Below are 23,358 nucleotides of genomic sequence, written 5' to 3'. Positions count from 1 at the left end.
GGTGGCAGACACTGGACATAAATATTGCTATCAGGTGCCAGTTGACCCATAAAGAGTTTCAGTATTCCCCTCCTTTGTCCCATAGAATCTAAGGAGACTGGGATCTTACGACACCTTTAGTTGCAAAGTCCTGTTGATCCCCAGACTGAGACATATATCTGCTTTCATTTCCCCAAATGACCAATGCCAGTGTACGGTCATGTGTTTAGGTTTAAACATGTCTCCAGCAACCTTCCAAATGTTAGCAAACTAGGTGATAGTTGGATCCTACCATTCTGCAGTGTGCCTGGATGACCTGATCATTGACAGCATCGAAATAATAAAGTGGAAGATGATTTGGACAGAAAAGGAGTAAGAGATTTTAACAGAAGTTGAAAACCATCCTGCCATACTCAGACTACAACTCTTGGATGGTTTTGAAGAAAACGGAAACTAACCGATGCAGATTGCTGTGCTAGAATTGGCTCTCACAGCTGTTTAATAGAGAAATCAGTCCCACTGCAGGACAGAACCATGTAACTACTGAAGCTTTGTCCTAAGAGTAAACACTCAGAATACAACAGTGAACTTATATTTCACTTGCTAACTCTAATTCACTTTCAAGGGAGAATAAGAGAATGAATGTACACCTCTTGTTTTCTAGCAGAACAAAAATCTATAAGAATAGAAGTGATGTCATGTAAAAGATCTGTAAATCCAATATCTCCACAGCCATTTCTAGATGAAGGAGGACTCGAATGAAATTCAATATGGCTGAACTGGCACTAATGGCACAATTTAACTGGTACAATAGATAACAAGCAAGCACAGAAACTACCTTGCCTCATACAGGAGCCCTGTAACTTCAAGATTGCCTTGGTTTAATCTGGAGAGAACTAGTCTACCGTGAGCAATTTTTTAAAATAATCTCTCAAATGTTAACACATCAGTCTGGGCAGAGCCAGTACACTGTTACCCACAAAATTCTCTGTACAGAAGACTAGACTCCAGGCTCGGATAAGCTTGCCTTCATTCTTAACCTTTATCAAAATGAGTGCCCAGAGGAAATCCAACATTCACCTGAAAAGTGAATGAGCCACACAGCTATCACTGGAATGACTACAAGAATAGATTCTATAATATCAGTCAACAGACTCTCTGGACTCCGTCCAAAATAATGTGAAATAATGTTAATAACTTTGAGTTTTAACATATGCCAACTTACATCCCTGTTCCTTTTTTTGTCTTCTTTCATTGCATGCTTGCACATGTGTCTGTGTTGCAATTATCCTCCAGGTTTAAATGCATGAATATGCAATAATTCCATTTTAACCCTAAAAAGTGTTTGTTGCAGCCCATATAAAAAAAACTGCATTTCACAAGCAGCACACCACAGACAATTTCAAAAGAACAAAGAAAAGCAGAAGTCTAAAAACGTTTTTGCTTGCAGACAGAAAAGGAGAAGACTAAAATTCATGTCTACCACTTATTTATAACAAAATGGTAGGTGTGCTGCTTATCACAGGACCCTCTATTACAGGGATGGCTTGAGGGGCAAGTCCAAAGAAAGTGGGCTTGCCTATTTTTTGTGCCTCTGTGCCAACAGAGCACAGGGTAGTGGCATATAACATTCAGCTGTGATGTTGAATGAAGCAATATTTGCGGAACCAAATTTCAAATCTACAACACACTGGAGCTGCAGAGTCAGCATTTGTAAAGAAAACAGGTTACCTGATGCTGGTTAGTCTGCTGATCGTTTGCAATATTTTCTGTGGTTATTTAAAACTTGCAGCATTTTCAGGTTTTGTTTTGTCTTGACGTTCAAACCCATCAGTGTTGAGTTTCAGTAAGGAAAATCTTGGTCATGTGGAATTTATAGTAGAGGCAGAAAATGCAGGATACACTCAGCAGATTAATTCCATTCGTGGCAAGCTAAAGTTAGGGTTATTGGTACAAGGGGATTGCATAAGCACATAGCACTTAAGAAAAATAGATGGACCATGAACGTGAATAAAGAGAAGCAGAAGAAAGTCCACGATTTGGTGAAGACTGATGATTAAATCTTAGTGATAGTAAAGCGATGACTGTGAGTGATAATAGTGTAATGACAATGAAAGAAATTGAATAATAAAAGTTGTTAGTGAAATCCAGACCATGTAATGAAGGGTCATAGCAGAACGAAAAGAGAAGTACTGATGAGGATATTCAAAAATCATCAATTTCAAATATTATTGCTCACTTCCTCTCTTATTTGATGCTGCCTGACCAAGTGATTATTGCCAGCACTTTAATTTCTAGTTGGAGTGATTAGGAATGGTCAGCATGGTTTTGTGCGAGGGAAACCATGTCTCACAAATTTGATTGACTTTTTTGAGATATAGCCAAAAAGATTGATGAGGGTAGGGCAGTACGTTGTTTACTTGGACTTTAGTAAAGCATTTGAAAAGATTCAGCATGGTAAGCTAATTAGAAAAGTTATCTCGCACGGGATTCGGGATGAGCTTGCCAATTGGATACAAAATTGGCTTTATGGCAGGAGATGGAGGATTGTGGTGGAGGGTTGTTTTTGGACTGGAGGCCTGCGACCAGTGGTATTCCGAGGGATCAGTACTGAGTCCACTTTTGTGGACTTGCAGGAGGCATTGTTAATAAGTTTGCAAATGGCATCAAAATTATTCGTATTGTGGACAGTGAAGAAGGTTATCTAAAATTACAAAGAGATCTTGATCAATTGGGTCAATGGACTGAGGAGTGGCAGATGGAGTTTAATTTGGATAAATGTGAGGTATTACATTTTGGTAAAGTAAACAAGGGCAGACTTATACAATTAATGGTAGGGCCCTGGGTAGTATTGTTGAACGGAGAGACTTAGGGGTTCTGGTACATAATTCCTTGAAATTTGCTTCACAATTAGACAGGGTGTTTAAAAAGGCATTTAGCATGCTTGCCTTCATTGCTCGGACCTTTGAGTAGAGGAGTTGGGACGTCACGTTGAAGAGTCTTCTGTCATACAGTGTGCAGTTCTGGTCACCCTTTTATAGGAAGGATATAACTAAACTGGAGAGGGTTCAGAAATGATTTACCAGGATGTTGCCGGGAATGGAGGGTTTCAGTTATAAAAATAGCTGCACAGGCTGGGACATTTTTCACTGGAGCGTAAGAGGTTGAGGGATATAGAGGCTCATAAAATCATGAGGGCCATAGATAAGATGAATAGCAAAGGTCTTTTTCCCTAAGGTGGGGGATTCAAAACTCGTGGGCATATTTTTAAGGTGAGAGGAGAAATATTTTAAAAAGACAAGACGGGCAACTTTTTTTTACACAGACAGTGATTAATGCTTGGGAAGAACTGACAGAGGAAGTGGTGGATGCAGGCACAGTTAGAACCTTTAAAAGACTTCTCAATAAGTGCATAAATAGGAAAAGTTTGGAGGGATATTGGCCAAATGCAGGCAGGTGGGACTGGTTTAGTTTTGTTAATTGGCATGGATTAGTTGGATGAAGGGTCTGTTTCCATGTTGTCTGACTCTTTGACAGCTGCTACTGTCTACTCACATTTCTGTCAATTTTGATGTTATAATAGCTATTGTACAGCATTTAATTTGTTTTCATTTGCTTACCGAACAGTGGGCTTGGTGTTATTTCAGATCACGGCCCCATATAAACACCAGGCAGTGATCATCTCCAGTAAGATACAGTCTAACCACTGTTTGTGGACATTCAGTGGTGTTACCACCACTGACTCTGGTTATCATTGACCAGAAACTCAGCCAGACTCACCACATAAATACAATGACTACAAGAGTAGATCAGAGGCTAGGAATACTGTGGCAAGTAACTCACCTGATGACTCTCCAAAGCCTATTGACCAACTACAAGGCATAAATCAGGAAGGTGATGGAATACACCCAACTTACCTGAATGGGAGCAGCTCCAAAAACACTCAAGAAGCTTGATACCATTCAGGACAAAGCAGCCTGCTTGACTGGCACCATAGCCACAAACATCTCCTCCCTCCACCACTAACAGCAGCAGTACCATATAACATCTGTAGGATGCACTGCAGGAATTCACCAAACTGTTCCAATAGTTCACACATTTTTATCATAATGTCCAGCAAAAAGCACATGGACCTTTTCAGAATAATGTGTGAACAGATCTGAATGAATCCATGCTTACAGCCGGTAAAGCTGCGACAATGGAGATTAAGATGAAGGATAAATTGAGCTGGAACCTCAGCTTTGCCAAGCTGGGCTGATATTCACAAGACTGAAACCCATCTTTTGCCCAACTGGTGTATACCACAGCACTCCACAGTCGCCTCCTCTCACCTTTGTTTGTTGCAAGCAATCCTACTCCTCTTCCCCTGCTCCTTCTTAAATGCGCCTTTATTCATCAACTCAGTTATTTCTTGAGGCCAGACTTCCATATTCAAACTACTCACTAGGAAGACAATTTTCCTGAATTCACATGGAGGGCTTATTCGTATCATATGTTTATGTGCTGTGGTTCTGGTTTTCTCAAAAAGTGGAAACATCCTTTCTCAGATTGCCCAAAGACCTGGAAGTTCACTCCCAACGGTCTTCATTTTTCTCTGATGTGAAGGTGCCAATGTTGGGACTGAGCTGGACAAGGTCAGAAGTCACACAACACCAGGTTATAGTTCAACAGGTTTATATGAAATCACAAGCTTTCAAAGTGCTGGCCCTTTGTCAGGTGTAGACTTCTGGCCTTCATCTTTCTAGAGGAGGAACCACAGTTTTCTCACTTTTTTCCTGATAGGTGCTACTGTTACATTCTGGTATCATTTTAAAAATTATTTTTTGTACTTTCTTCGGTGCCTGTAAAAACCTTCTTAGAATTTGAGCTCAGAATTATTCAAAGTATTCCAACTGTCATCTAACTGAGGGTCTTGTGCAAATATAATGTAATTTACACTATGTTAAGACACAAGGAGAACTGAATTTGGTTGTGGAGGGAATTTAAATCCCTGAAAATTATTGGATCAAAATTTCTGGAATTTAGTGGTGCACATTTAGAGGTGAATGAGAGGTCTTTGTTACGTGACTTACTGAATCAAATAATTGGATATGGATTTGAATCCCACCATGGCATATCATGAAATTGAAACCCATTTGATTCACTGATGTTCTGCTGGGAAGGTAATCTGCTATCCTTAGCTGGCCTGGCCTACATGTGACTCCAGACCCGCAACAATGTGGTTGTCTTTGAGTTGCGCTCTGAGAAAGTCAAGAGACCCAACCAGTTGATGGGCAATGAAATTTGGCCTTGCCAGAGTGCCCATATCCCATGAAAGAATAAAGAAAATGAAACTGGATTTAATTCAATATCTGAGTGCAACAGCCCACACATTTGTAACTTGTCAGTATTGACAAAAGTGAGAACACAGCAGGAGATGAGGTATCAATGAGCCTTACAGGCTGGTATGTCTTCCTGTCTTGAAAGTAGATAGTTGCTGCCCCACCTTTTGGAAATGCCTGTGTTCTCAGTGCCTGTTCCGAAAGCCTGATTTCACTGCTTCTCAGATGATTTCCAAAAGGTTGGAAATCACTTTACCTGTTTTAGACTTGATTCATCTTCAGCTGCTCATCTGTGTTGTTTGTCAGCCTTCACTAACAGCTTAGGCAGCATTATGTTCTGATGAGGAATATGTGGAGCATTGATGTCCACAGCAACAGGGGTGACCACAATCTGTCTTCTTTGCAGCTACTTGCTATTCAACAGACAGCAAACAATACACATAGGTGGTGGTGTTACCTCAATCTAGGGTATACAGACAGAGATTTCAAGTCTTGTGAAACTCTCAACTGCTCATTGCTAACATCTGCACCCTCCTAGACAGAAGCCTTCCAAACAGTGGACCAGTGCTAGTGATCATTAGGGTGATTGGCTCCTACTGGTCAGATCGTCAAGGTGATGACCTTCCAGTTACTTTGTCTCAAGCAGCATAGAATCCAGCCTTTAACTTGAAATAAATCCATTGATGGTTGCAGGGAACCATCTCTATGATTGATCAGGAAACAAAAGACATGGGATGCAAATGTCACATCTGCATTAAAGAGCCATACCATAACCTGCATCTGTAATAACTAGAACCCGCTGACCACACCACAACCAGATGTCTGTCAGTAAAACTGAGGTGATACCTCGATTTTCTAATTCCATTCATTCTCAAAGTGAAGGCAAGCATTTTGTTTTTTTTGTAATATAGCCTTGTTGATCTCTGAATGTGCACCTCTGAGTCATTCTCCAAATGGGCATTCACTCTCCAAGACTTAAATGGTCTGATTATTCTTCGTACAAAGTTGTACCACCTCCCACTTATCCACAGTGAAATCCATTGATCAATTATACATCAATAACTAAGCTATTTCGCCCCTCTCCTGTACTAAGTACAGTTTAGAATTTAATATCATCTGCTAGTTTTTAAGTTAAATTGATAGTTCACAAAACCAAATAGTTTATGCAAAGTGAACAGTTTGTCCCAGCACCGATCCTTGTGAAATGTTCGTACTTCACAGCTATTGACTGACTGAGTAAAGGAACAAAACTTTCAGCTTTTAGTACAGCTGATCCTGGGGCAAGTTACACTCAGAATTGCTCTGGTTTCAGAAGCTTTTGTTTTGTTCAACTTTATGCTCAAACTAATTTGTTGTTTTCCAGACATAAAATCTATATTCTATAAAATCTTGGGGCAGCACTGTGGCTCAGTGGTTAGCACTGCAGCCTCACAGCGCCAGGGACCCAGGTTCGACTTCTGCCTCGGGCGACTGTCTGTGTGGAGTTTGCACATTCTCCCCGTGTCTGCGTGGGTTTCCTCCAAGTGCTCCAGTTACCTCCCACAGTCCAAAGATGTGCAAGTTAGGTACTAAATTGCCCGTAGTATTCAGGGGTGTGTGGGTTATAGGGGGATGGCTGTGGGTGGGATGCTTCAAGGAGTGGTGTGGATTTGTTGGGCCAAAGGACCTGTTTCCACACTGTAGGAAATCTAATCTAATCTGGGGAACTAGTGCATGTTAAAGTGTAAATATTTGCAATAAAAAAGTTGCTTTAAAAACATGCTTTACATTTTGAGTGATTACCTGCTCATGAAAATGCAGCCGTCTTAAATATTAATCATTTTTACTATGTGTTTACTCCATCCCCTCAGTGAGTTGATTTGAAAAATCTGACACTATTATTGGTGTGCAGTATATAGTTTCTCACTAAATTCAAAACTAAATCCTGAAAAACTTCTAAAATTTGTCTGTAAATGTCCATAATTCTTGAAAACATATTTCATGCTAAGCACCCCCCCCCCCCCCCCCCCCCCCCAACCAAACCTTGAACGTCCACAAATGGACACAGTCACTGGAAACTAGCCATGGTGATTAGTTCAAACTGGATCCAAAGGATAGGTGATACCAACTTCAGGCATGGCATCTTTAAATCAGCATGAGAAGACAGTACTGGCTTAGTTTGTACTGAATTTGCCATCAAAATTCCTTGATCTTTTGTGCAGAACGTTGGAGATAAAGCTTGTACAACTGAGCAGAAATTCTTTCTATCCTCTATCTCTGTTTTCTGTTTAGTAACCAGGTTGCTATATGTTGTTCTACTTGTCCCCAACTGTGCATTCTCAGACCTGAGGCATTTGTCTATTACTTGATATATTAGCAGAATCATAGAATTCCTGATGTGTAGAAATAAGGGAATCGGCTCAACAAGTCCACAGTGCCGCTCTGAAGATCATCCCATCTAGACCCATTCTCCTATCCTTTCCCTGTAACCCTGCATTTCCCAGGGCTAATTCACCTAATTTACGCAGACCTAGAGACAACGGAAAATTTTGTATGGCCAATCTACCTACCCTGCACATCTTTGGACAGTGGGAAGAAACCAGAGCAGCCAGAGGAAACCCACATAGACACAGGTAAAATGTGCAAGTTCCACATAGACAGTCGCCCAAGAGTGGGATCAAACCTGGATCCCGAGATCTGTGAGGCAGCAGTGCTAACCACTGAGCCACTGTTCCACCCCTTTTGTAAATCCACATATATTACTGTCTGTACTTCACTCTTCACTACATTTTCTGTTATGTGGTCAATGAATTCAATGAGAGTGATCAAGCATGGCCTTCCACCTTTATATCCATGCCAATTCTGGTTTATTACATTTTCTATTTCTGACCGTTTTTATGTTATGTTTTTTAGTAAGTGTTCCATTACCTAATCTGCTGCCTAAATTAAGTTATTTAATCTCGAGTTCCATGGACTTGTCGTCATTTAACTTTTCAATTATTAGAATTAATATTTGTAGTCTGACAGTCTTCCAGCACTACCCCATTTCTAACAAGTTTCCTGTCCTATTAGTGGTTATTACGACACATTTGAATGTCCCTGACACGTTTAGGCTTAATGAAGGCACTGAAAGATTCTACCATTATATTATAAAATGTGTTGTGTTATTCACTGTATTTACTATATTAGTTTTTGTTATTAATAGATGATGGCCAACTGTTCAGTCCCGTCAAGAAATTAAAGCCAAACCTGAATAAGTGCAAAGTTCTTAGAAGTGCACAATGCTATTCACAGAAAACATTGATCTTATTGATTAATGAAGCTGCCCTTGGTTTTGAATTCCAGTGAAGTATAAATTCCTGAAGGCTAACTTGTGGGGAGTGTAATTCCTTAAATGGCTGAGTTTTATCAGTGCAAATGAAGTGTGTGTTTTTTTTACTGAAAGAATATGGATGAACAAATTTTTCATAAAAATCCACAACCCTGTCAGTGTGAGTTTCTGCTGGGTGTTCCAGTTTCCTCCCACAGTCCAAAGATGTGCAGATTTGCTTAGATTAGCAATGGTAAATGTGGGGTTACGATGATAGGGTGGGAGTCTGGTGCAGACTCAGTTGGTTGAATGGCCTGCTTCTGCACGACAGGAATTCTATGATACATTTGGCCTGTTGAGTCTGCACTAACCCTCCGAAGAGCAGACACATTTACCAAACACACATTTACTACAGCTAATCTATCTAATCTACACATCCCTGAAAGCTACGGACAATTTCAGCATGGCAGCCCATCTCACCTGCACATTTTTGGACTGTGGGAGGGAACTGAAATACCCAGAGTAAACCCACGCAGACACAGGGAGTATGTGCAAACCTCACACAGACAAGTTACCCAAGTCTGGAATTGAACCTCGCACTGTTAAGCAGCACTGCTAACCACTGATCCACTGAGCAATCGTAGGGATCCTGTGATTCTCTTGCACAAAAAGAGGAAAACTAGTGACTCCCAATGGTGCAGTATTGATCATGAGTTGAGTGTGGGAGAAAATAGTTAATCTGAGTTTTGAATCTGATTCTGCAAAGACCATTTCAAATGAACTCCACAGTGAGAAACTGCAATCTGCAGCTTGGGATTTTCCTTGCTAAACTTCATTGGAAATGGAAATTGGATAGTAGACCTGAAGACATGGAAACAGAAGTAGGCAGATCAGAACTTTGAGTCTGTTCGGCCACTATGTTCAGTGCCTTTCGACTCCCACCTAAGACGTAAGTTACGTCTTCTCTATACAAGAACTTTTGGAAAACCTGTTGGGAGTTCCAATGGAGACTCTGACAGAAGGGAAAATTCTTGCAATAAAATAAGTTGTAAATTATAAATAATTAGAATTCCTAAGGACATCATTAAAACCCATAGGACAATATATACTACTTGACTCCAATCTGAAGCAATGATTTCAGTCTTTTTCATTTGTTTTACTTTAACAATCAAACCAAAGTTCTCATAGGCTAAGCATGTATTATACAGAGAAATCCCCATTAAGATCAGAGAGGAGTATAGTTGTTATTCTCCGTGGGCATTGTTTGTTTATTTTTTGGGACGGAGAATTCCACAACTATGGAGCTAGGGCGCCGGAACATATTCAAGGCTGAGTTAGACAGCTGTTTGGTCAACAAAGCAATTTGTGAGCATTGGGGGATAGACAGGAAAGTGGGTTTGATGCCCATTACCAGATTATCTATTATCTCATTGAGCAGAGAAGGAGGCTGATAAAGCAGATGGGCCTACTCCTGTTCCCGTACTCAAAGTTCCAAAAACCGTGACCAATAAAAAATTTGTAAATGATACAGAAAGCAGCAGATACACAAAAATTGATCTCGTGATCTGTGAACCATCTGTTCAGTGCATACAACATCCATTTCAGCCAAAATGCTCTTCAAAGCTCCCGATCTTTCCAAGGTAGAATTCAGCCCCTTTCGTTCAGGGATTTAACCACGGATTCTCACCTGCAGCAGTTTCCCAGCAACTTGGGTTTCATGGCTACAATTGAAATTACTCCACAGAGGCAAGAACCCTGTCATCAAGTCACCCTTTATTTACAGATGGAAAATCAATAACTTCTGCCAACTTGCCATGGCCCCCATGAAAGCTCAACAATTGTGACACTGCGCAAGCTGATGTTTGTAGCTCAGGGATCAGCCAGTCCTCTTGCCATTGTCAGAAATCGAGCAAAACCTATAATGAGACCATGGGCTTGGGAGGTGCAACCTCCATCACCAAATTCATCTGTTCTCAATACACATCTCACAAAAGTGCCAACATACTTGAGGCCAGACTCAGAGCTGTTACTGCCTCCTAGTCACGCTTCCATTGTCTGTAAAACATGGATCTGTCAATATAGTTATTTACTCATTTTTTTTCCCTAATCAACCCATTCAAAGATGCTGTGGCACATCCAGAACAGGTGGGACTTGAGCTGAGGTATAGTGGCTCAGAGGCATGAACACTACCTTTAGGCAGAAGAGCCTTTACTCATTTGTTCATTAACACTGGATATTAGTCAGTAATTGACAACCGTTGCCCCAATTGAACAGGTAAAATTTAGAAGTAACCGGTCGAGTCAGCCTTTAAATATCAGGACTAAATTGCTCATTTGCCTTGGCTTTGGCTGCATTTATATCTGGAGAAAACATCATCTAGACTTGGCTTACCAAAAAGTGCATCATTATTTAATATCACTACATTTATGATGGAGCCGTCAAACATTCAAATCAGGACCAAAGGAATTATGTAATCAAACTGCGAGGAAAATGAGCAATAGGAGAAGGGCTAAAAAAATTATTTACGTGGGTGGATAGATCCTATCTCAAACTTGGTTTTAGTTAAAAGCAACCTGGCTGCAGAACACAGAACATCAGTTTCCAGCAAAACTCGGTTAAATTTTTGGAGCCTGGCTAAAAAAGTTTAAACCACGTGTTAATTGAAGAGCTTGTAGCAGTGAATTTATCATCTGAGATTGAAAAACTGAGGAGAGACAGAGAGAGAATTGTAGAAAAACTCCAGAGTTAGTTAATCGTAGAGTCAGGAAAGATCTGCTGCCAGGTGGCTGTGCTTGAGGTATAATCAGCACCTGTGTTGTGCTGGGATTCGACAAGCCTATCTGGAACAAAAAACAAAAGACCTAAGAAATCTCAATTCTTGTAAAATAAATGCTTGGAAACAGTACTGGGGGCTGGGACCAAGTACTTAGTCATGCAATTCCTTGCAAGTATCCAACTTGAGTTTTGGGGCTGTTGATGGAAACTTAGGTTACAAATTTGGTTAAGAGAAGAAATACCTATGATGTTGTGTTTCCAATACTTCAGCAGGATTGACTCATTAAGATAGATTGTAGTACTGTAGTATTCATGCTGTTTGATTTTTGTACGGTAAATTATTTTGATTTAAAGGATTAGCATTGTGGCTTCAATCCTATATTCATATCCAATTTTTCTGATTTTTTTGAAATAACTAGAAATAAATACACAGCTACCTACTAACCTCATCCCACCTCCTTGACCTGTCCGTCTTCCCTGGACTGACCTATCCCCTCCCTACCTCCCCACCTACACCCTCTCCACCTATCTTCTTTACTCTCCATCTTTGGTCCGCCTCCCCCTCTCTCCCTATTTATTCCAGTTCCCTCCCCCTATCCCCCTCTCTGATGAAGGGTCTAGGCCCGAAACGTCAGCTTTTGTGCTCCTGAGATGCTGCTTGGCCTGCTGTGTTCATCCAGCCTCACATTTTATTATCTTGGAATCTCCAGCATCTGCAGTTCCCATTATCTCTCATAAATACACACCTTACTGGTCTCTACTGAGATCATAGCACAACAGATACATAGAGAATATTTATAGTACACTCTCCAGTAGAAAACCTCCCATGTTAGTTGAGCAAATTAACAATATCAAACACACTGTCCATTATATTTTTATATATGTGGTTGGAAGGTGAGGCTTCCCAAAAGAGTGGAAAGATAGAGAAATCCTTCCTCCATGTGCATTGTCCAGATCTGTCCCTGGATAATAATCAGAAGCAAGAAATTCTCCCCATTCTCATGAGACTCACTAGGGTTTTCACTTTTCACAGTATCACCTTTCACTGGCTCTTCATCTCCTGATCTGTCATGACTTCCGAATAGACCACATTCTTCAATAAATGAAAGAATATATCATTGAGGAGATGCAGTTCTTCGAAAAGGTGGAGCACCAGTGTACTGTATAATGGAGTGACAGGGCTTAACTGTTCACTTTAAATGCATTCATATTTAAAACATCATTAACAAACTTTTATTATTTTATTAAATTTGTCGAGCTTCAAAAATCTCTTCTCCAACCCATCCAATTCCACTATAGAGTGTCTCATATTGACCTCTGTAGCCTTAAGTTTAGGTCATATTTTCTTGATGGTCAATTGGATTATGCAGTTTTACGGGTAATCTGGTGTTCGAGTTGTTTATTTTGATCTCAATATTTTGCAGTACCCCATTCTGAAGGCCTGAATTGCTAGTTGAGTTAAGGTTCACCTTATCAGTCTAGCTCTGCTTGCACTTAGTCGTGTTTGAGCTTTGTCAGTGACATATGAGAGGTTATTTGATTTGAGGGTCCAATGTCAGTAGACAATTCCAGCTGAATTAAGTGAGATGTTTATTCTGTGCTCTTCCAACATGAGTCCTTGTATAATGATGACTTAGACGATCCCCAGTCCACGAAATGCTGCTTCTTTTATCTACGTTCAGGGACTAGTGATCATACCTATGACATTCCAGTCTGTCTGCTTCTGCTACACACTGGCTAAACTCTGTGAATCATCAAGGAGCCTCCTTTATGTACTTAACATATTTACTTTGTGGGAGCAATGGTTAAAAGCCTCTTCCCAGGCTCTGTGGAGCAAGAGTGTCATGAAATGTTGAAGTAGTCTCTAAAATCTATTTGTTTGCCTTAAGGAAAGAAGATGGTGTGGAAAGTAGTGGTGATAAGGGATGTAACAATTACATTCAATTCACCATTTGATAATTCAATTGCACACTTTTTGTACGTGACAATTGGATAAAATCATCAAAGTTAAGTTTACATTTCAGACTGTCTTTAATTTTATTAAAGATTATTACATCTGTAACAATAATATATTTATATCACTAAGGTGTACATAGGGCAATGTATTTTTAATTGAGGTTGAAAATTCAAACAATGTTTTGATTAGTCCAACAATATATGTTTTCTTCTGTTGAAGAGAGGAAATGCCACCAGATTATTTGTCTTTCATTTTTGAAAACAATATGATAGCCATAACAGTGACAAGTTGACATTCAGGTACTTTCTGAGATACTTGTTGCATTGACAATTGGCTGAGTGATTCATATTACTGCCTGGTACCACCAGGGACCTGTGTTTCATTCCAGCTCGTGTATCTGTGTGAAATTTGAACATTTTCCCCATGTCTGTGTGGTTTTCCTCGGACAATGCAAAGATGTGCAGGTTGGGTGGATTGAGAATGCTAGATTGCCTATAGCATCCAAGGATGTGTAGGTTCGGTGATTAGCCATGAGAAATGCATGGTTACAGGGATAGGGTCGGGGTGGGGGGGTAGTGGGGTGGGGAGTTGGGTTTGGGTCGGATGTTCTTTGAAGGATTACTATGGACTCTATGGGCTGAATGGCCTACTTCAACACTGTAGAGATTCTATGATGCTAAGACAGTAACTGAAGTACTTGCCCAGAGAATTAGGCATGCATTTTTGAAGCTTACAAGCAGTATGTTTCAAATTTTTCTCAAGATTCCTAATATGAGGAATGCCATTAATCATTACTGAGCATTATAATGGGTTATTTGGAAAAGACAGTTTAATAGAAGGGTAGGTTAACTTTTTAAACCTCCATCGTCACTCTAAGATTTTAGTGGATACCTTTTTCTGAGTGCTGATGCTCTGATGTTGAACTGTCTAATGCTGTAACAATTGGACATTTTCCAAAGCCATTCTCATTTGAAATTATGCCATTTCTGACAATGATTTATTTGAAATATTGCTCTCCCATGGACAATCTCTGTGTAGTCAATTGGCTGATAATGAAATGTGATTTTTGCATATAAAGGTGATAATTGGAATTATGTTGGTTTTGCTTTAAACTGATTGAGTGAAAAATCAGTGGTAAAGGGACAAAGCACTGAAGTAGTGAACCTTGTGTCAGTTGTCACAGAAAATGATAGCTCATCAAGTGACAAAAGGAACCCTGTGGATCATTAATAGTGCTACAAGGAACTCACCGTGGGCTTCATTAGAAGTAAGTTGTGACTTTCAGTCCATTGCTGGAGTATTGCAGTTAGAGATTGATTTTAATAGGCACAGTTGGGAAGATAATGTGAACTAAAAGTGTCGAGGGTTACTGAAGTGTCATCCCTGTATTTTGTTGTAAGTTCCTTTTGTGGAGAGGAAGTTATGCTGCTTTGTATTTCTGGTTTGCTTAATTATTTTCCCATGGCTCTTCAATTGTGAGAAGAGAACAAATATAATTCATTTCTTGCAGTTGTGCACAGTTGAAGTATATCAGACCATCACTGGTCTAAAAAATATCATGGAGCTTCTGGAGGAGTTTGTGATTCATGGGGGTGAAAATAGAATTTAATTTTGTTCTTATCCGTGTAATGGAGAAGGAATTGAATGAGTCGTGCACATTGTGCTCTAAAGCACATTGTATTACAATGTTTTGTTTGTAACTACAGACTGGGATTTCACAGCAGCTGGTAATTGCATTGTGTGTGTTTTCATTAAAGGAGAGTTGGATTTGTGCTTGTACAGTAGATTACTGCATTGAGCACAGAGGTCGCACTATAATGCCAGTGACCCTGAAAAATTAATAAGGAGGGTTGCCATGTATATGATTTACTCTGATGTAGCTGTGTACTTAAGGCCCTGCCACAATCAGGACCCACATTCTTTGGCTGTTTGGTCACAAGCAAATGATTTAAAAAGCTGGTGTTGACCTTCTATTGACTTCTTAGCAACAGCCTGATTCTATTCCATGTAATTGTTTCTCGTGATACAAGTAGGTTATTTAAGATTGCTACTGCCTCAGATAAATTCACATTATTTTTATGAGTCCAAATGAATAGTAAGAGGAAAACCCGACAATCCACTGTAGATTTACAGTGATGGAATACCAGGAGTATAAGCTGTTTTTGTTTCTTTGCAGTTGCATTTTGCACTGATTGGGATCTTGAGGCATGGCTTTTCTAGTGATATATGTGAGTGAATATGATGACATATGTAAGAAATACTTCCTTACAAAACAGTCCAATATTCACAACGACCAAGCAAAAATCAAAAGGAAAAATATATCTTAATTTGTATTACTGTGTAAATGGAATAATATGCATTATCCTTTTCAAATTGCAGGCTGTAATTCAGTAGTTTTGGATGTTTTGATATCACCATGCACAGGAATCCTATTGGTATGATGATCTCGATATCGGCAGAGTCCCATGAATGGTCATATCACCATTATATCACCATTAATACTTATGGAGAAATAATTACTTGTGATTAATTCCAACTGTTGACTGTTTCGATGAATATTTTATCACATTTTATTATATTTCATCAATGACCTCAATATTCTGAGCTGCTAAATTTTGTTTTCACAGTCCAGATCCACATATGCTAAACAGGTTCAATCAGTATAAACTAGCAGAAGTTGATGCATCTGCCTTAATCCAGCATAATCAGAACCTTAAGCTGTTCTGAGAGACTCTGAATGTCCAGAACTATGAAAAGCTTCATACTTTTGTATTCCTCTTTCTTTTCATAATCCACAGAAGCACAAGTACAGAAAATGCAACATAAAACTTTGGCGGTGTAAACGAGTAAGAGGTAAAGATGCTCTAAGGAGGATAGTCTAAGCAAAATCGAGAATAGCAAGTGACAATTGCATATCAGAAATAATATTGTCTCGGCTCCAATGGATTTTCTTTCTTCTGCTTTTCTCCCTCACTCTAGTCAATTGATCCTGGCCAGCAGTTTACATGGGAACATTCAAACATGGAAGTCAACAAACCAAAGAATAGATATGCAAACGTAATTGCATATGACCATTCACGGGTTCTCCTATCTGCAATTGATGGTAAGTGAAGAAGCTGAACTGACACACTTGTGAAAATTTGAGCTTGACAGCTCCAGATGGGCCTTAAAAATGTTTGCTTCTTTCTTCAGGAATGAAGTCAGTGATCACGATCTAATTCATTTTTCATTTTGAGCAGAAACCTGGTGACTGTTATCATTTTGTTTTCTTTACTGTTTCATGAGGTGTGGCCACCACTGATTTGTTTCCCTCGAACGGTATGGCTTGCTAAGCCAATATGGAGGGCAGTTAAGGGTTTGCTGTGAATTTGGAGTCACATGTAGGCCAGACACAATATGAAAGACAGTTTCTTTCCCTAAAGGATATTAGTGAACCAGGTGTTTTTTTTTTAGCAACAGTCAATAATAATTTCACGGTCACCATTTACTGTGAGTAGCTTCATATTCATATTTATTAATTGAACCATGGTCTGATTTGGACCCATGTCTCCTGGGAATTTGCCTTGGCCTCTGGATAACTGGTTCCAATAAAGTTACCACCATACCATCATCTGTACTTAATGGAACCCACTCAAACTCTGTAGCCAATGATTTTTGAATTGACCATGTTGTGTTGCAGCTGGAAGTTTACTCAAGCATTGTTGGTACCATTGTACACAAACAGTGATAATAACTTACGCTGGGGTATTTATTTTTACCATGTTAGCATTCAAGGAATTGGTGCAAACTCAGCTCTGATATCCGAAGGTGCATCCTCATCAACTGGAACCTTGAACCGCAATGAGAAAATAAGAAACTCAGTTTACTGAAAGGTTACTCTTAAAAAGTGAGATGCAGAAAGTTGCATCCAGAAGAAACTATCAGCTTTCAAATGACATTCATTTGGAGAAATAAGCACAATAGAGACGGCTAAGTTTTGGGTCAGCAAGTAATCAGGAAAATTACTTTTGTACCTGGCTGAGATTTTTTTTAAAAAATTAATCATGGGATGAGGGCATTGCTGGCTAGGCCAGCATTTTTCATCCACCCCAAAAGGCGATTTAGAGTCAACCTTGGATGACGTGTCCATCCTGGTCCTCCTGCAGTGCCACTACGATGCCACCCTAAGGTTGCAGGAACAGCACCTCATTTTTCACTTGGGAACCCTGCAGCCCAATGGTATCAATGTGGACTTCACAAGCTTCAAAATGTCCCCTCCACTGACCGCATCCCAAAACCAGTCCAGCTTGTCCTCAACTCCTTGACCTGTCCGTCCTTGCTCCCACCTATCTCCTCCTCCCACCTCAAGCTTCACCCCCACCTCCTACCTACCAGCCTCATCCTACCTCCTTAACTTGTCCGTCCTCCCAGGACTGACTTATCCCCACCCTAACTCCCTACCTACACTCACCTTTACTAGCTCCATCCCCTTTGACCTGTCTGTCTCCTCTCCACCTATCTTCTCCTCTCTCCATCTTCCATCCGCCTCCCCTTCTCTCTCTATTCATTTCAAAATCCCCTTCCCTCCCCCATTTTTGAAGAAGGGTCCAGACCTGAAACGTCAGCTTTCCTGCTCCTCTGATGCTGCTTAGCCTGCTGTGTTCATCCAGCTCTACACCGTGTTATCTCAGATTCTCCAGCATCGGCAATTCCCACGACCTAAGAGTCAACATTATAGTGGGGCTGAAGTCACAAGTAGTCCAGACCAGGAAAGAATGGCATCAGTGAATCAATTAGGTTTTTCCTAACAATAGTTTTGTGGTCATCATTAGACTCTTAATTCTAGATTTTTACTGAATTCAAATTACACCATCTGCCATGGTGGAATTCAAACCTGTGTCCCCAGAACATTTCATGGTCTCTGGATTAACAGTCCAGCAGTAATACCACTAGGCTATCACCTCCCCTGTGTAGAGCATTTGTACATTGCATTGAAAATTGGTGAATTAGGTTTTCTCAGAAGGTGGACTCAGTAGATTTAATGTATAAGTTAATGGGTCTGAAATTGTTAATGCTGGAGACAGCATGAGGCTCCGTCCATGATGATATTTTATGGTCTTGCATGGGGAAGAGTGGAATCTAGCTTGATATCCCAATGGTGATAGATGTCACGTCATTGTCTCCTGATTGGCTAATGAGACTACAAAATTGTAATTATTACTATCATCCATAGACAATATCTTGTTAAGATAAGTGCCTCATTAGATAAGATTTAGTTGTGGTTTATCTTCGACTCCTGTTAACCAGGTGGCTCCTTGGATTTATTATGACCTCTTGACATATTGTTGCAGTGCAACAAGAGGGGCTGTCAAAATCTTGTTGCTCATTGAAAGGAGTAGAAAGTAGGATTAGTAGCAGCACTCTACCAAAATCATTATATGTTCGTGTACATGCAGCGAGAATAGACCTTCTTTTCTGCATGTAATGAATTTTAGTGACAAATTTCAGAAGCTTCACGGAATTATTAGGAGTCTGTCTTCACTAATACTCCATTATAACGTGAAAGCAGAAATGCTGGAAAGATGCCAACTTCCATGTCAGAAAAGAAATGAAGATTTCTCATATTTTGGGTCAAGACCTTTGTCAGAGCCAAGTTTGCAATTTGCCTTTCTCTGCATATATAATTAGAGGTTTCTATAGGTGATTGTACTTCATAAAACTGTAGTATTCAGGTACATTGTATTCTGTATAAAGCTATCAGGATTAATTACAGCAAAATTTAATATTTCGGGTACAAGTTTAATTACATTTTCTCAAGCTATTGTTATTCTCAAAATATTTGCAATAAATAAGGCAACTCATGATTGGCTCTGAAGTACTAAATATATTTGAATTGATTCGTCCCCAAGATCTCATCGCTAAACAGAATTGTTTGTCAGTCTGACAGCCAAAACAATGTAACTGGAAAACAGAACAGAAATTCTTGATGCTTCGGCATGTTTGTTAACATTCCAAAAAAAAATAGATTTCCAAGTTCCTGATGTATTGCAACTGAAATAAATTTGAATTCCCAATGACCCATGTAGTATTGTTAAAAATTAGACTCTACTCAACATCACACCTGAATGGTTTATTTTGAAAAGCATGGTAAGTATTTGCAGTACTTTGACTGAAGATTAAAATGAGTTTAATTAACATACTTTAAGATGATAAGATTATCTTGTAAAACAGTTAACACGTTATCCTGGTTCCCATGTTCAGTTAGTATAAACATTTTGACTAAATGTCTTTCCTTTCTCCTTTAAACCTGTTGTCATCGAACCATTCCTCAAACAGAAAAAAACAACTTTTTGACTCCATTTTTCCTGGAAACTACCACTCACCTCCAATCTCCCTTTCCTCCACATAATCCTTGAACATTGTATTGGCACCCAGATTTATTCTTGTCTTTCTCAGGACTTCAAGTTTTTTGTCCTACCACAGTACCAAAATGACTGAGGCAGAGTTTGAAATTACATCCTACATGACAAACTTTCTTTCTTGTCCCTTTCGACCTCTCTGTAACCATTGACATGGTTGAACATGCCTTTCCCCTACAATGCTTCTCCACTGGCATTGGGCTGTTTCGGATTAGGCCATACAACACAGGCACAGAAGTAATTCATTCAGCGTATCCAGACTACTGCACCCTTCAGTGAGATCAGGCTTATCTGATAATGCTACACTCCACTCCCCTGACATTTCCCCATCACCTTTAATTCTGTCTACCTCAGTCTTGAATATACTGATTACCGAGCCGAAATGACCCCTTGCAGTAAGAATTCCGCAGGTGTACTACCCTCTGAGAGAAGAAGTTCTTTCACCTGGTTGCATTCTAGCTATCAAACTATTTCCAGAGAAATAGTCCTGCTGCTACACCTGTCTCCTGAGGATCTAAAATTAGCTCTCTTCTATACCTCATCTACATACTGCCCATTACTAAAATCATCGAGAAGCACAGCATTGGTATTCACATATACGCTGACGAAACCCAGTTCTACCACACAACTACCCCTGTTGATTATGCCCCTGGTATTCAATAATCAGACTGCATATCCAACATCGAATACTGAAAAAAGAAACAATTACTCAAAATATTGGGATGGCTGAAACCATTATTTTCAATCCTCACTCCAAATTCCGATCACTAGCTACTGACTCCATCCATTACTTTGACAACAGCCTTATATTAAACCAGACAGTTTACAACTTTGTTGGCAAATTGGACCCTAAGATGAGCTTTTGTGCTGTCAGTAATACTGTCTGTTTTGCCTCTGTAACTTCACCTCAGTAACTTCACCTCTGTCTCAAATCATCTACAGTTAAAACTCTCATTAATGCTTTTGTAACTGCTAGACATGGCTATCCCAGTGCACTCCTGGCTCATCTCACACATTCTATTCTCCACAGGCTTGAAGTAATCCAAGACACTGATTGCGTCTCACTTCACATTCAGCCCTTCTCACAGCTGTGTGTTTGTTGGCCCACCTTAGCTTACAATAAAAATAGTTTTGATTTTACAATTCTCATCCTTCTTTTCAAATCTTCCATGACCTTACTCCTCCCTACCTCCAAAATCTCCTCCAGCCCATCTGAAAATTCAATGCTCCTCTGATTCGGGCCACTTGAGCATCCTGTGTTTTATGTAACTATGCCTTGGACTTAACTTTGGGAGTGCATCTCTGTACCTCTCTGAATCCCAACTTTTTTTTCTTCCCTTAAGGTGGTGCTTAAATTTACCCTATGACTAAGCTTTTAGTCGCCTTCCTTAACATGTCATTTGGTGTTCAGGATCATTTTGTCATTTTCATGTGTAATACCTTGAGATGTTTTATTATATCAAATGCACTATAAAAATATGATTTTATTTTCAGTGTGATTTCCTCTGGTTTGATGCTGGGTGTTGGGTGATTAAATGTTTAAAATTATCATCATTTGGGATAGAGAAATTCAGATAATATTTAGGAAGTTTTTGAAGCAGCAGGTGTGAGTTAGACGAGATAACAAAGTGTGGAGCTGGATGAGCACAGCAGGCCAAGCAGCATCTTAGGAGCACAAAAGCTGATGTTTCGGGCCTAGACCCTTCATCAGAAAAGATGTGAGATAGACTACTGTTATTTCAAGAAAATATACTTGAAAGGCAATGGGTAGAGAGTGCAATAGTGAGATTAATTTTCAACTGATGCAGGAAACATCTAGCACAGATTGATTGGTTGATTGGCCTGCTTGTTTACCACAAATCTTTGTAGCTTGACATTTTTAATGGAATCTAATTTGTGAGCTTCCCAGCCAGAGCTGTAACAACAGTGGAGAACAGACTTGGAGCTAAGGATTGCTTTTGCTTCCTGTGTAGTATCTATTGAAAAGAAAGTTGCATTTCATTGTAACTAGTATCAAAAGAAAATAACACAAAGAAGGTAGCCCAACTTTAACCTGTCTGGAAATTGGGTGGTTGAGCACTTCAAATTGCCTGGTTACTAATCTGTACTGGAGGTGTCAGGTGTTGACAGTTCATGTTTTCAATTTGCTGAATTCAACAGGTAAAAATCACACCTATTTTAAAGTTACAGGACCCATTTTACGTGGATCTGTTAATGTCATTGGTACCTAACTGCATCTTCAGCAGCCTAACTGGGAACTTACAGTGAAATTTTGACAATGTGACAATTTCACACCATTACTGTCTCACCAAAACTGGATTGACTTTATGTTTAGGCCTAATGCATATTAATACATTTACAAGTCTAGCTGCTAATCATGACAAATTTCTCTTGTGCATTAATTTTGAAACTAGCAAGTTAAAAATAACATTAACAATAACTTGTGTCTCTCTGTTCCATCAGCACATGGTTTCTTGCATGAAGTGGTCGTGAAATCTTAAACTGTACAATCATTTTGTATGTATTTATACTGCACTCAGTCAGAAGTTTCACAAATATTCTTCGATGAAATATAATTTCTGAAAGACTCAGTAATGGTCCACAGTTGTCTAAGAGAGACTTGATAGGGTCTGAATAACTGAAAGAAGTAATACCCAGTCAACATTTTTCTAATGCACCAACAGCAGTCTAAGCAGTAGCCCCTCAAAGGTTCTAAGTACTTGCAGCTAACAGCCAGTTTATTGTAAAGTTAATTTTGAAATGTATTGGCAAACAAGGGTCAAGCAAGGAATAGCATTTATTTTTTGATCCTTCTTGCATTTTTAGCCATGAGCAACAACATAGCACAGTTAAGGATCTGAAGTATGGAATGCATATTTCTTAATGCAGTGCAACACCCAAGCTGTTATCAAAAAGATCATAAGTAATAGGAGCAAGAGTAGAACATTCAGTCCTGTGAACCCGCTCCACCATTTCATAAGTGTGTGATTATCTGATTGTCATCTTAACCCGACTTTGCTGACCATTACCCTGTAACCCTTGCCTCCTTTGGAGATCCACTGACCTTTCTAACTCGGCCTTGAATGTATTAAGTGACTCAGCCTGCACTGATGTCCATGGCAGAGAATGTCAATGAATAATGATCCTCTGAGAGAAGAAATTCCTTGTCAACTCCATCTTAAATGGGACACTCTTTTTCTTGAAATTGTGTTTCACTCACTGATGGGACAGCCAGTTCTTGTTCAAAATCATCAGACAAGAAGAAACCTCCAAGCATCTGACTTGTCAATTCCACCCTGAATCTTATATGCTTCAATAAGATAATCTCTCATTTTTCTAAACACCAATGAGTTTAGATGCAAATTGCATAACTTTTCCTCAAAAGATAGCCGTTTGACCCCAGTAATGTCTAACTGATTTTTAATGTGCTGTCTCTGAACAGCTTCCAATGAAATTATGTCCGTCTTTAAGAAAGGAATCCAAATCAATATACAATACTCCATTGTAGTATCACCACTGTCCTGTACAACTGTGCCAAAGCTTCCCAACTGTTATATGCCAACTCGCAGCAATGAAGGCCACATTTGCCTTCCTAATTATACCTCCATGCAAATGTTTTTTGATTAATTTTTCAAGGA

At 39.5% G+C, this 23,358-nt stretch overlaps 1 protein-coding gene across 49 annotated transcripts in view; it reads left to right on the top strand.

Moving 5' to 3' along the window:
• LOC125450923 (receptor-type tyrosine-protein phosphatase delta) overlaps positions 1-23,358 on the top strand; it is a 2,532,553-nt gene that overhangs the window by 2,444,540 nt on the left and 64,655 nt on the right. For all 49 annotated transcript variants that reach the window (XM_059644541.1, XM_059644540.1, XM_048527343.2 and 46 more), the window contains one exon: positions 16,302-16,425. In XM_059644541.1, the coding sequence (XP_059500524.1) occupies positions 16,302-16,425 (124 nt within the window). The remainder of the gene's footprint in view (positions 1-16,301; positions 16,426-23,358) is intronic.

The sequence above is a fragment of the Stegostoma tigrinum genome, chromosome 3 (genome assembly GCF_030684315.1).
Source record: "Stegostoma tigrinum isolate sSteTig4 chromosome 3, sSteTig4.hap1, whole genome shotgun sequence".
NCBI classification, from domain to species: domain Eukaryota; kingdom Metazoa; phylum Chordata; class Chondrichthyes; order Orectolobiformes; family Stegostomatidae; genus Stegostoma; species Stegostoma tigrinum.
The sequence above is the reverse complement of the archived record's forward strand: the minus strand, read 5'-3'. Positions and strand labels throughout refer to the sequence as shown.